Here is a 15,036-nt window from a genome sequence, read left to right on the forward strand (position 1 = left end):
AACGTGCTATTAGGTATTAACAGTGCATAATAAGCAGTTAACAATTCATTACTAACAGTTAGTTAACTGTTGTTATCCTTTAATAACATGAACTAACTGTTAACATGCAGCCTGTAGCCTAAGTGTTAATAAGCAGCCTTTTAAGTTACTTACAAACATATTTGTTAACAGTTGTAAGTGTTAACAAGCAGCTTGTTAATGGTGTATAAGACAAAGAGGTGGATAACTAATACGCTTATAAGACCTTTCTTACCTATTTGTAGTAAATTTTGCAGCCCCCCAATCTAAAGCGAGGACCATGTAGCCTATAGTTCCACAAGCCCAACCTTCTATCTCTCTCTATGTTCTGTATCTATCTATCTAGCTTGGTTTAGCTGTGAGAAATGCACCTTCAAAATTGCTGCAGTGAGCAGGAATCGAACCCCGGTCATCATCATAGAGGGACTTGTTACTTACTGTGCTACAATCCTGTCTGTATTATTGATGAAAATGTTCATATTGATTCTATATTCCGATAATGTTCTATATCATACCAGCTATGCTTTTTACAAATATGTATCTGATGGAAAAGTGGTGTTCAAACTTCTACTTTGTGTTCAAACTTCCCATTGAGCAGTACATCCATTGCGATACATTGAGATAGCAGAGTTCTATCGAGATGATTGGCATCATATAATATGGGTCATCCTATAAGTTAGGAATGTTTATTTAGGATTTTGGTGCCTGAAGACATTTCTGTAATACACCTTTCCTTTCTGAAGTTAGGAGAACACTGACTTAGAAGCACCTGTTCTGTAATGACTTTCTAAACAGTTACCATGGTTAAACAGATAAGATAGGATTTGCGAGTTAGGACATTTCTGTAGTATGGCCCACAGTAAGTGTTTTGGTTTTAGCATTTTAGACAGTAAATAAATCAGATAATGCATTGGATTTGGGGTAAAAATAAAGAAAGCACTTTATAAGAATATATCATGAGGGACAATTACGTATTGACGTACTGTGCTGAGAAAGACCAGTCCATCTCTTAAATATATATCTCCATTCGATACGGGAGGCAACCGCCACATATCATCTACCCCACCGTAGAGGTGAATTGCCTTGGGTGGCGAAGTATAGGCCTAATCTTGCCATCTGGCCTCATGGCACTTTTTGTTTCCTCCTAAGTTAGCCTCTCCATCCTCTTCTGCAGTAGTCTGGCTTTCACCAGACCAAGCTCAATCTTTTAAGATTGAACATTGGTCTGGGGAGTCCGCTATGTATTTTCTACTGCACAAGAGGCGCGATCAACGGGCATAGTTCAAATGACTGTACGCAACTGGATAGTCATTCACCAATCTGACCAACCGGGTGACGTTTGCAGAGTGACGCGAAAACTCTCCCGCTATCATCATCGTTTTAAACCTGCCAATAGCGCGCCAGGTGGATAAGCCAGCTTGTGATTGGTCCCGGCAAAATTGTAACGGAAGCAGCAGAAAAACATGCACAGGTTTCCAGCCTAAGCTGCAGGGCGAAAAATTAATCGCCTGCGGATCTGGGTTCTCCCAGCTTACTTCTGCCATGTTTTCCCAGTGAAGCTAACTAGCCGGAACTACTGTAGCTGACCGGATAATTTGTACACAAGCCAGAAGAAAACACATTTCTAAAATGGGCCTGGTGGAATAAGGTGAATACATAATGCCCCAGTGCTCTCAATGTGAAAATGATTACTTGGTCAAGTAGCATTGATTAGCACACCTGTAGATGCCACACAGCCAAGGCTTTATTGGCCAACTGTGTTGTACATGTCTTCCCTGCTGGCAGTTCCATGTACTGCCATCTACTAGTCCATTGTTGAAAAACTGCAAGTTATGTTTGGAAAATGCTCCATAGTTTTATGTATTATTCAATTTATATTAGTAGCTTAATTACCTCAAGTGACCTTAAATATAAATACTGGATTAAATTGTACTAAAATTAAATATTTGTTTTGGCTTAAATTGATAGAGTAATACATTTCAATAGTAATTAGTTTCCTTAAATATTTTGAATTTGACTGTTATCGGGTTACAGTACGTGTTTTGATTTTAGTATTACACTATACATTTTGTTTCATGTTGGAGTTTGGAATACAACATTCTGCTATATTCCTCCCACTTCAAACTCTAACCACATTTCTTCTTGTAGCTTGTGGTGTTGCAGAAAACAAAACAAAAAACAAACAAAAGTAACTTTAAAAAAATATGGGTTGTGGGAGTAATTGTATGTGTAAGTGTGTAATTATTACAATTTAAGCAAGTTGACATATACCAGCTGTATGTTTGCAGTGTGTGTGTGTGAGAGAGAGAGAGAGAAAGAGAGAGAGAGAGAGAGAGAGAGAGGAGAGTTGAATGGGTTGAAGGGCAGAGAGGACATTTCTGCAATGAAATATTGATCAAAAGGGGCAGCCAGTCTCCCTCTCTCCCGTGAATAAAACCGTCTGAAATGTGAAGCCTTGAAGGCCTTTGAACTGTGTGTGCAGCAGCTTATGCTGAGAGAGTGGGAATGGGAGCAAGTGTGTTTGGAGTTAAGGGTGGTGGGCTGAGGTGTGTGTGTGTGTGTGTGTGTGTGTGTATCTGGGGCTGGGGGTCGGGGTGCTTCTGGGGTCTTTACAGCATCACTGTCAATACCTCATTAAACTGAGGGTTACTGCTGACAGTGTACTCTGTCTTTTCCACACACACACACACACACACACACACACACACACACACACCCAGACACATATAGGTAGACACTTACACATGCAGTGACCTCTATCTATCACCAAGGTAAAGGATAAAATATGTAGCATCTTGACTTTCCTTGAACTTTTCTGTACTGTTCGTCTTAATGCATTCTACACACAACAAGTGACCTGTATGGCTTGAGTCTTCAGTGTTTTTCTGTGTCATTGTTTATCCCTGCCTGTCTGGAGTAAACCCATCCCATTTTCTCTGATCAAAAACAAAGTTAGCATCAGGCACAGCGAATTTGTATGAGAGAAACATAGCCTCTAAGCAACCCCCAAACCACACAGGCTGTAAAGCTGAACCAAATGCACGGTAAATGCAACTGTCCAATAAGGGCCCGCCGGTGCGTTATGTACAGCTCTTTGTCAGAAGCCTCAACCAATCAGTTGCGTGCCAACTTCACTGCGAATAGAACAGTGCTACTCTTCATAGACAGATGGGGGGTGGGAGATGGAGAGTGGAGACTCTGGGTTGCGTCATGTTGGTATGGCAACTAACTCAGTATGATGTAATGCCAGGCAACGCTTAACCCTCACAAGTTAGGGCTTATCTGGTGCTTTATCCAGCTTCACTGAACAAGTGTATGTGTGCATGTGCAACTGTGTGTGTGTGTGTGTGTGTGAGCGCATGTATGTTTGAGTGAGTGTGTGTCTATGAGAGAGACTAATTGGGGTAAAGTCAGGACTCGGGAGCAGCGAGGACACTGTGTACCCTCCAGCATCCCGTCTTGTCTGGGAGACAGCCTCTGCGTCTGGCTGCATCCAAAACACACGCCACCACTGCTGCACTGGTGTGATGAAATGGATGCAGCTGTGCAGCGACATATGCACTTGATCATGTTATATTTTCTATTTGATTAAAACTCAGCCACACACACACATACACACACACACACATACACATACACATACGCGCAAATGCTCACAAACACACTTTGCTGATCTTAGGCACACAGCTGAGACATACCCGTGACCTGTGACATTTAGTCGAATGCCATGGTAACAGTGATGCCACTGGAATAGTGGAGTGGAGAATGATGGTCCCATGAGTTTTGCTGGCTGCTGGTTAACACTGTCTTAGGCACCTAATATTCTTTGGGTTTAATACGATAATCTCCCAAGCTGTTTTGCCAGAAAGTTTGACCACAGTCATAGCCACCTTGAATTTCCCCTTGGGGATCAATAAAGTATCTATCTATCTATCTATCTATCTATCTATATGAGTTACGCCTAATGAACATGGACTGTTCTGTCTGGCTAAATGGCGCTGCTTTCTGAGTTGTTTCCAGGCCAAGAGGGCCTGTTGACGTGATGATGAAAGGTGAGGTAATGCCTGGTGTGGCGTGATTGGTGGGAGGCTTTGGTGAATGTCGGCATTTGCGCGCCAGTCCTTTTAATCGGCGCCTTGCAGTTTCTCTCGAGATCACACCTACTCAAGCTTTATCCCTGTGTTGTGATGCACAAAGCACATTTAGTGAGTAAATCTAACCTCTGTTTGAACCCGCTAATCTCTCACTGAATTCTCTCACTGTCCCCCACTGAATTCATATGCATTTTTGACATGACCTCATCATATAACAGTAATCTATATGCCAACATGCAGATAGGGATCCTAGTTCTATAGTATAATATAATTGGCGAGAGTTGGTATTACAAGTGTAATGGAATCTCATTTCCAACTAGATTAAATAGTGATTTTTAGCACTTTTTTGATAGGAGGTCCAGTAACACTAATTAATTTATTCAATTTATTAAATTAATTTTCACTTTACTAAGACTGTCTACTTATTCCTTGTAACAACAAACAACTTCCTCATTAATTAAATGATTTGAATACACAAGGGATATAAATAATGTATGAGTAATGACACATGTGACATGAGGACTGAGAGAATTAGATGTTTTATCAGCTCACTGTTCCATTAATAAAATTAATAAAAAATATAAGATGATAAGATGATTCGCTCAATAAATACAAGAATTACTTTCTTTACGCATGATATAACAGTCCCAAATATGATGAATAAATATTGTTCATTTGTAATGACAGCCAGCCCGCTCTGACATATGTCTTTTTGTGTCTCACCTTAGGGGTACCGACGCCTAGCCCGGAGATTTTGAGGCATACTCTGAACATGTTGGTGCGGGAGAGGAAGATCTATCCCACACCGGAGGGCTACTTCATCGTCACACCGCAGACCTACTTCATCACGCCCTCCCTCATCCGCACCAACAGCAAGTGGTACCACCTGGACGAGCGGATATCTGAGCGCCAGCAACAACAACAGCAACAACAACAACAACAACAACAACAACAACAACAACAACAACAACAGCAGCAGCAGCAGCAACAACAACAACAACAGCAGCAGCAGCAGCAGCAGCAGCCGTCTTCAGTGCAGCAGTGTACATCTCCGCAGTCTGGGACGATTACTCCATCGACGTCGGGCTGTGTGCGGGAACGGGAACGCGATCGTGACCGTGAACGTGAACGTGAGCGTGAGCGCCCCCGTGAGCCGCACCACAAGAATCACTGCGAGCCGTACAACACGTACAACCGGGACGAGCTTGCGGGTCACCACACGTCCACGCTGCCGAGAAAGTCATCCAAGGAGCCTAAGGGAGATCCGCCGTCCTACCCCCAGCCACCGCCCCCTCCTCCCCAAGCCCAGCACCTACTCCCGCCCGAGCCCACCGACAAGACCAAGAGCACAGCTGCCTTCTCCTACAAGACGGACACGCTTACTAAGAAGAAGGAAGGGAGTGGAGGCGGCGGAGGTGGAGGAGGGGGCACTAGCGAGAAGCAGTCCAAGAAGTTCGGGCTGAAGCTGTTCCGCCTGAGCTTCAAGAAGGACAAGACCAAGCACCTGGCCACCTTTTCCGCCCAGTTCCCGCCCGAGGAGTGGCCGCTGCGAGACGAGGACACCCCGGCCGGCGCCGCCATCCCCCGCGAGGTGGAGATGGAGATCATCCGCCGCATCAACCCGGACCTGACGGTGGAGAACGTGGCCCGGCACACGGCCGTCATGAAGCGCCTGGAGGAGGAGCGGGCGCAGCGGAGCAAGGCGGGCTCGTCGGCGCAGCACAGCGCACGCAGCCGGCGCAGCCGCGGACACCGGCGCGCGCCCCACGGCAAATCGCGCTCGCACAGTAAGACGCGGGCGTCGCGCGGCGACCCGTCCGAGAGCTCGCACCTGGACCTGGTGGCGGCAGTGAACGCCGACCGCGACTACCGCTTCTTCAGCCACTCGCTGGTGCGCTCGCCGCGCGAGGGCATGTACACGGTGGAGCGCAGCCGCGCTGGCGGAGCCTACCTGGTGCACAGCAACCCCAACATCGCCGAAGTCGATCTTCGCCACGCCTCGAAAGTGGGACGTCGGGTGAGCTGGGCTGCCGGGCGACAGAGATGCCCTTCCCTGAGCCGTCGCGTGGCACATCGCACTCCCGCGTGCACCGCAGCCACAGCCACACGCAGGACCGGAAGTCGCGCAACGAGCGGCCGGACAAGGCCAAGGAGCGCTCACGCTCGATGGACAACTCCAAAGGGCCACTGGGAGGGGCTCCGTCCTCACTGGGCACCCCAGAGGACTACGACCGCAGTCCCGATGACCGCAGCCGTTACTACACGGACGACGGCACGCTGCGGGCATCGTCGCAACAGGGACCGCACTACTCACGCATCATGTTCTCGGCTGCCAAGTTCAGCTCGGAGGTGTGCGTGCCGGACGTGGGCAAAGGCGGCCTGGACGAGTCGCGGCTCTGCAGCCCGCTGGAAAGGAACAAGAGCCGCGACAGCCTGCCCGCCTACAGCGAGCTGAAGGCCCTGTCACCCAAGCCGCTGACCGACGACTACTTCCAGTGCAACACGTCCAATGAAACCATCCTGACGGCGCCGTCGCCCCTGAGCAAGGCCGACCACGACACGCTGACCTCGTCGGATGGGATCAGGAAAGGCTCGCCGGCTGACAGGCAGACGCCGCACCTCACGTCGCCCCACTCGCTCGAGTACAAGGAGGACTCGTCCTCCAAGGGACATGGCGGCTCGGGCAAGCCCACGCCCAGCCAGACCCCAGAACCCTTGCCCAACGGACGTTTGATACCGCACCAACACAACGCCGACCCAGGGGGAGGTGCTGGCGGAGGAGGTGGGGGAGGAGGAGGAGGGGGAGGAGGGGGCAGCGGAAGCGGCTCGGGGAGCCTGAGCAGCAGCCTAGTCGACAAGCGGAAGGAGATCTTCAGCAAAGACACTTTGTTCAAGCCCCCGCACAACTTGCTTAGCGTGGGGTACTCGGATGGCAGCAGCACCATTGGTGGATGTTACTCCAAGTCGGGCACGCTGCGGAAGGCGCCCCACTCCAAGTCGGCCGAGGTGCTGGACAGCCTGGATTCTGGCCCCCAGTCACTGCAGTCGCTGCCCCCCAACTCTGCACCCTCGCCCGCCTCTGTACCCGTGCCACCCGGCTCCGACCAGACGGCGGTGCCCTCCGCCTCGGAGGCCGGCTTTGACTATTACAACGTCTCTGACGACGAGGAGGAGGACGACGCGGAGGACCCCTCGCGCAAGGACACGGGCTCAGCCGACGGGAAAGGCCGGGTCGAGAGCGGGCCGGTGGGTAGTACAGGGGGAGGCGGAGGGGTGTGCGGCGGTCCAGGCGGCGGAGGCACCATGCAGTGGCTGCTCGAGAGGGAGAAGGAGCGCGACCTGCAGCGGAAGTTCGAGACCAACCTGACCCTTCTCAGCCCCAAGGAGACGGAGAACAACAGTAGCCAGAAGTCGGCCCACTCGGCTCGGCTCGACAGCATGGATAGCAGCAGCGTGACGGTCGACAGCGGCTTTAACTCTCCACGGTAAGCAGAGGCCAGCGGCAGATCGACTGGTCTTCTCTCCGTATTTTCTTCAACAGACCGGACTGTTGTCTGTGTAGTGGGCTGTCTATGATGCTTTCAACCCCCCATGATTTTTTAAAAATTTTCGACGTCCCTGATTCTTTCGGTCCTTAAGACCGTTAGGGCGGCTATGGGAAAGGAGGGCCTTTATAGTAACCATCCACTGAATAAACGAGCATCAGGAGTAGCTTGGTGCAGTGATAGTAAGATTTCCGTAAGAAAGGATAGGTGAAACAACTGGAGTGGGATAGCTGCATACCTTTATCCTTCCTGCTACTTTGATAGTAGTTATAAATCGGCTCAGGCATTAAGAGCCCACCGCTGAAGGTTATTTAGACAGATTATCAGAAAACATGGGATGCGGAAATGTTGCTGGCCAAGTGTGAGCTGCTAAGATCCCTAACCCTTATCTAGCTGAGCTGCTGCGTTCTCAGCTCAGCCAGGTGGAATCTCCTCTCTCACAATGACAGTATTGTGAACTGGGAGACACAGGAGTGGGCTTCCCCAGGCAGTGTGTGTGTGTGTGTGTGTGTGTGTGTGTGTGTGTGGTGTGTGTGTGTGTGTGAGCGTGTGTGTGTTGTAGTGTTGCTCCTGATGAGCAAGAGGGTGAAGAGTGACACAGCTGCTAAAAATAGTCTGCTGGCTCGCTGTGACTCACTCCCAGGTAAAGAGAGCAGAGGAGGCCCACAGCGACTGCAGATTCTTCCATATCAGCCAAAGACATTATCATGTGCATGTGTGTGTTTGTGTTTGCATGAGTGATGGGAAGCATTTTCAAGGATGTGCCTGTCTGTTCTTTTGTGGCCATCCTTTGTTTTCTCTGTGTGTGTGTGTGTGTGTGTGCAGGTGGGTGTGTCTGTGTCTGTATGTATGAAATAGTGTTCATGTGTACGTGGACATCATTGTGAACTGATTTGATGCACCCAATGTATTTCCACTGATGTACTTATTTGTAGTTTTTCTATTAAACTTTATTGTTTTGAAATAGTGGCCATTTCTATCACTTATGATTTATGTCTACTGTATGTCTTCTATTATCTACATTGTGTGTTCAACAACAAACATTAGGATTTATCCTTCATTGTGTCTTTCACTTAGATGTATCATGTGCTATATATCATACATTATATTATGTGTATGTGTATGTGAAGTGTAACATTTCAGTGAGTGGAGCCAGTAAGTTTGGAGTCTAGCGCAGTGGACACATCCTTTTGTTCTGTAATGAGCCAGGTCCTGTTGGGAGGATTGTATCAGTAATGTGCAGGGTGTTACTCCCTCCCTGAGCATCACATGGTGTGTGTGTGTGCGTGTGTGTCTGCGATATTGTCTCTCTGTGTGTGTGTGTGTATGGGCGGGTGTGTGTGTGCGTGTGTGTCTGCGATATTGTCTCTGTGTGTGTGTGTGTGTGTGTGTGTGTAGGCATGTGTGTCTGCGATATTGTCTGTGTGTGTGTGTGCCACCCAGCTCTGCAGTGGCCCAGTGTGTCTCAGCTTCGTCAGCTCTGGTATCTCACAGCTTGTGTCTGGTCTGTGTGTATGAATTAATAGACCTAAATAGCTTACGAGAAGGGCCATTGCTGTTCTCTAATTTTAGACCCCCTCACAACCTACGCACTTACACACACATACAAACACACACGCACACAATCATTCATTATTTCCTGTGTGACTCATCACATTAGTGATGATGTCATACTGCAGCCTCTGGAAAAGTACCACTATAGCTCGGGCCCCTCTATCATTGGGCCCTGATTTATTTTAGAGACTCAGTGATGCAATTACCTAGAGTAGTGTATGTGTGTGTGTGTATGTGTGTGTGTGTGTGGGTAGGAGAGTCCTCCAATTCAGTGGACATTCCACAATCATTTACTCTATCAGAAATGGCAACGTGATTGGGCTAGACCGTTCATCCCACCACTGCACCTATCGGTGTGTGTGTGTGTGTGTGTGTGTGTGTGTGTGTGTGTGTGTGTAATGTGTTTGGGCATTGTAGGTTTTGTTTTTTTTTCAGAGGGAACACATGTGTTTAGGGGTATTTTAATCTTTAATTGTAGATCTTTGTCTTCCTTGTGCCCACTCATTTTCTCAGGAGAAAGAGGATGGTGCACTTAGTGTGGAGCATAATGTGTACTGCATGAGGGATACATCACACACTAGTGCTCTTGCCCCAAATGACATGAAAACTACAGCTGATGTTCTTTCTCTGTTTTTCTGTGTTCTAATTTCTTCTCTTTCTGCCTTTCCCTCACATCTCTGTTATTGCATCCATTTGCTTTTCCTCCCCAACTCCCTCATCCATACTTACCTGAACTCCCTCATCCATACTTACCTGAACTCCCTCATCCATACTTACCTGACTGCCCTCCCACTCTTCTGTCTCTCCCACTTCCTGTCTTCATCACTCTCTTTGCTCCCCTACTCACTCCCTTTCTCCCTGGTTGTCCCATACACCCCCTCTCCTCCTCTCTCCGCCCTCTTCTGGTCACCCCTCCACATGTCTCCTGCAGTACGCGTGAGAGCCTGGCCTCCAACACCTCCAGCATAGTGGAGAGTAACCGACGGCAGAACCCGGCCCTGAGTCCCGGCCACATGGGCACCACCAGCATCGGGCCACCTTTCGGGTTCCGCAGCATCCCCGAGCCACCCACCACCCAGCCCGAGAAACTGCAGAAGTCCCCCAACTGCTTGGCCTCCATCACTAGTGTCTGACCATTAGTGACTGGAGAGAAGAGAGGATAGGGAGGGCAGGATGGAGAGGAGGAGAAGTGGGGGCTGGGTGGTGGAGGGAGGCTTACGGGCCAGTGGACATGGGGTGCAATGGACATAGGCACGGACAGACAGGGGGTGTGCAATCACCCAGCGGCGACACTCCAACTACACTTGGGACTGTTAAACCCACAGGCATGGCTTCCACAGACTGTTCCCACAGTACACTGCAAAAAAACAACAACAAAAAAGAAAACAAAAAATACAAATTCTGGGGGGAAAATAAATGAGAGAAAAGATGGGGTAATAAAATTACACTTTAGAGATTACCTTAGGTTAACAAACTATCAATCAGGAAATTCTCCAGTCTGTATTACCTATTGTGGAATTTTTCTCCTCTTACTCCAAGATTGTTCTTTCTTGAAATAAGTTGACAAAGCTTGTAAAGGAGAAGGTTGGCAGTCAATAATCTTACACGTTATTCTTAAAGTGTCACAATGGTTTTTTCTCCATTCTGGAAGATAAATCATTTTGCTGGTAGAGTCTGCTTGTGCTGGTGTAAGGATTGAATGTTGATATGTTCCATTGAAAGTGTTAAGGCAATCTGGCTATGGAATTATGGCTCAAGGTTTACAAATGTCAGAGAACCAAGGTAATATATATAAATATATATATATATATATATATTCTTTCTCATTTGACCAACTTAAAAAAAGACATTATTTACAGAGCTGTTGAATTGCACATCAGAATATAAATGCATTCCTTCATGACAATGTTATCTCTCTATTGCTAAAGTAAATATTGGATTCATTTTTACATCCTTACAGGAAAGAAATAGATTAAACTAGTAGAAAATGCAACCATGTTAAACTCATTTGACTTCATTTAAGGGAAAGCTGTGTATTTTTTTGTTGATTTCCAAACTACTTAACACTATAGTGCACAAAAGTGCTTTGTATGTGACATTTACTGACATAATTTACCTGTTTTATCATTAGATTTATAAACAACATTTAATCTCAGGTCATGAATAGTTTAAAAAAATTAAAAACATGAACAAAACAAACCAACCTGGCATCTTGGTGGCTGTTTGCAGTGATTCAGTCCCACAAACTCAGAGTTTCTGTGGACGTCACTGTTGGTTTGGAAACACGCTAGTCCAGTCATGTCGGTTCCCCTGTCTCGAGTCTTCTTGCTTTGCCATTTCAGAGAAAGAGAGAAAGCGCACTTGTCCTAGGGCCGATGGATGGTGATGGTGTATATGTCTGTTTTGTTTTGTTTGGGTGTTGAAAGTCGTTACAATCTCCCCAAGGGGGTTTACCTGATGCTCCTCAGGAGTATTGTACTCCTATTGCTGCTGTGCTGTTATTATTATTATTATTATTATTATTATTATTATTATTATTATTGCTAGTTCAGTTCAATCCAATCAAATGAGCTGGCATTTGAAAATAGTATTTGCACGGGAATCTGGTGATGTGGCACATTTGGCACATTTCTCCTTTCCCCTCTACTTTCCCACTCTGAGGAACATCCTTCGGTTTTTCAGTTCTAGGCAGGCTTGTGAGAAGGTTGGATTTCATTCTGTTTTGGAGAAAAAAAAATGCATTAAGTTTTGAAGAAAGACGCACACTTCTTTGGTCATACATTAGGGCGCTTTTTAACTTTTCCACGTCAAATCCACAATGTACACGATGTGCACATCATTCAATTGGTCAGGTAGGGAGGAAGAACAGGAGGTGGATTCATTTTGAAACCCCTTGACAGTCTCCAGACCATCTCAGTGGTTGGTTTGTTTTAGCAAAGAGAGATACATTTAGGTCAGGTTAAAGATGGCATAGTTCCCCGTCTCCCTGGCTTAAATCTTGACTTCTGCTTGTGGGGTGCAGGGGGTTAGACTGCAGTGTTAAGCTGTCTTAAGTGTGTCATGTCTCTGTCAAAGCACTGATATGGCAAGATCAGTCATATTGGATGTCATACAGTCCTCATTATTACCTCGAAACAGTTCCCCTTCAAGTGAAGATAAGCCGCCTTATCCTCTCCATCTTGGCAGTGACCAGTCTGGAAAGGGAAGAGTCATTGCGAGTACCATGTGCCGGGCGTTGGGGAGGACCTAGTGGATTGGACAGGACAGGAAGACAGCAGGCTCGCTCAGCGTCTCCTGGTGCTATGCCGTGGTTTCCCACTGTGTTGGCCTTGTGTTGCTGTCATCAGTGGTCAAGTGGCATCGGGCCACGAGGCCACTGAAGAAACTGTCTCTGTGCAGCTTTTGATATGATTTTCATTTGGAGAAAAAAAAGATGGGGGAAAAAACTCAACCGCTTTTCTGCTCACTGTCTCCTGATCTGTCTCTCACATACACACACACACACACACATGCAGACACACACACACACACACACAAACACACACACACACATAAAAAGACTACCACACAGATGTGCACACACAGACATACACATCTACACATACCTAGCTACCTCCACCATCTGTGTAACGATGAGATCAAGACGTGTACAGATTTGGGTTCTTTGCCTGTGGAACACGGCGATATCAGCCTCTACTTTGTGAATGTTGACATGGAGCGGTGGACATTGTAACTAAGAGAACTTTTATCCTAAAGAATCAGTATTAAGTGCTGTAGTACATTAATTTTTTCTCTGTTGGAACAGGAGTGTCTTTTGCTTCCTTGTAAGTTATGTACAATCTCATCAGGCCATGCATTTTTAAAACCAGGGTTTCCATTTGATTTGGATTTTTATTTATTTATTTTTTTACTTTGTTCTCTTGGGTTGGTTTTGTGTTTTCTGCAGCCTATTGCATGATGGTTCATTTAACTGGATCATGGGTTGTCAGTAGGGGGTATTTGTGTAAAAACTCCACTGTCTCACAATGCATCTTGACGGAGACTAATAACAAAACTAGGCTCTCAGTAAGAGAGTCTGAAAATTATGCTTTTTCATTATTCTTTAGCACTTTTAGAATCTCAAAATGCCCCATGTCATCTTAGGTGGAAAACCGTACAAGTTTACACATATGTGATTATATGATTGTGCTAATTTCTGACCATTTTGGATTGAATCCCAATCCCATTTTTACCCTAATCTTAATTTTCTATTTGTCAGGAGATCTAGACAATGGAATGAATAAAAGTGTGACTCAAACAATATTTGTTGCACCCTTAGTCATACATTCATTTGCATACTGAGTAAGCATTTCACCTCTTTTTTGTTTAATTGATATGCCTTTTCAGTCAGTTTCACCCTCTTTATCCTGACCATTCCTGTATTTTACCCTTTTACAGTTTAGAATGGCTGCCACATTTATCTAAACTTGACTTCTAGGCCTCAGACGATTAAACATAGCCCTGGACTGGACACATGAGAAACACAACAACAGCATCTTTATGTTGAAATATGTTGTCTTTCGTCAAAATAGGAATCCCACATAACCTATACAGTGTTAATTATTCCACGGTCTATATGCTCTAATTCTAAACACACACAGACACACACACTACATGTCAAGAGGTTCCGTCCAAGGATGCATTTCCAAATTCCCGTTGCATTTTGTGGAGTTAATTTCTGAAATTGATTCCTTTAGGTAATGTAATCAATTCCTTGTTTTTATGATTATTATTCTTGATTACTTTTATTTATTGATTGATTTCATTTTTAGCTTTTGGACGTCAAAAGGGAGTATTGCAGCCAAGCCTGCCTTGTATAAACATGTTTGCACTGAAATGCCTGGTCTGGTTGCTGTAAAGTCCATCCAAGAAGGATGCTTTGTTTATATTGTAAAATATTTCATATGAAATAAAATGACAAGTCCATGAAATGTCTTCCCTTAACATTATGGATTTTAGAACAGCATCAGACAACATTGTTTCTAAATGGTGACAGTGTACAGTACCATGCTGTAAATGAGGTTGATCTGTCATGCTTAGTACAATAACTTCAAAAAGAAAAGTGAAAGATATGAGGGATCTTTTGTAATGTCTATAATATTTGAGAAAAGTCCCTATTTGTGTAGTAATGGTGTTTAACTGTTGTTGTAGTGTATGTGATATACCCAGTCGGGAGATTGTGTTACTTTTTAAGACAATAAAATAACATGTTTGGTTATATGTTTTAAAATATTGTGGCTGATTTGTAAGCATACAATCACAATACTTACTACATGGCAATACCAGTGCATGCACATGTAATCTCTGTGCCACATAAAACCTTTGAATTATTTTATGTAATTGATGTATGTGTGTTCAATGCATGTGCATTGGCTGTGCAAAACATATCTAAAAGGTAAGAGGGGGAAACAGAATTTTGACCATCTAGCATATGACTCCCATTTTTTTCCCAGCGACGCCAAATCCTCAGGCCTTGTATCTCACTGCTTTGTGTGCTGCAAACAGCATGTTTTATGAATGTCAATCTCTTAGCCAATGACATCGCAGAACCACTATCTGGTGACTGGAGTAGTGGAGGAGTGGGGAGGTGGTGTACCATGTGACTCACTCCCAGGATGAGGAGGAGGCAGGTATGGCGTATGGACCAGCACTCAACAGAAGGAGCACCAGCACCACCTAGTGAAGGCCTGGCGTACTGCAGAGTGGTACAGTGGGATTATTGTGGCTCTGAGCACATGGTTGGCTATAGGCCTGACTAATGACTGGGTATGCTCCACTGCTGAGGA

At 45.8% G+C, this 15,036-nt stretch overlaps 1 protein-coding gene across 1 annotated transcript in view; it reads left to right on the forward strand.

Annotated features, from left to right (window-relative positions):
* Window positions 1-10,349, forward strand: part of stox2a (storkhead box 2a) — a 45,099-nt gene extending 34,750 nt beyond the window's left edge. The window contains 3 exon segments of the mRNA XM_048246877.1: window positions 4,841-6,109; window positions 6,112-7,597; window positions 10,143-10,349. Of these exon segments, the coding sequence (XP_048102834.1) occupies window positions 4,841-6,109; window positions 6,112-7,597; window positions 10,143-10,344 (2,957 nt within the window). The 3' untranslated portion in view covers window positions 10,345-10,349.
* The last annotated feature ends 4,687 nt before the right edge of the window (window positions 10,350-15,036 follow it).

The sequence above is a fragment of the Alosa alosa genome, chromosome 1 (assembly GCF_017589495.1).
Source record: "Alosa alosa isolate M-15738 ecotype Scorff River chromosome 1, AALO_Geno_1.1, whole genome shotgun sequence".
NCBI classification, from domain to species: domain Eukaryota; kingdom Metazoa; phylum Chordata; class Actinopteri; order Clupeiformes; family Clupeidae; genus Alosa; species Alosa alosa.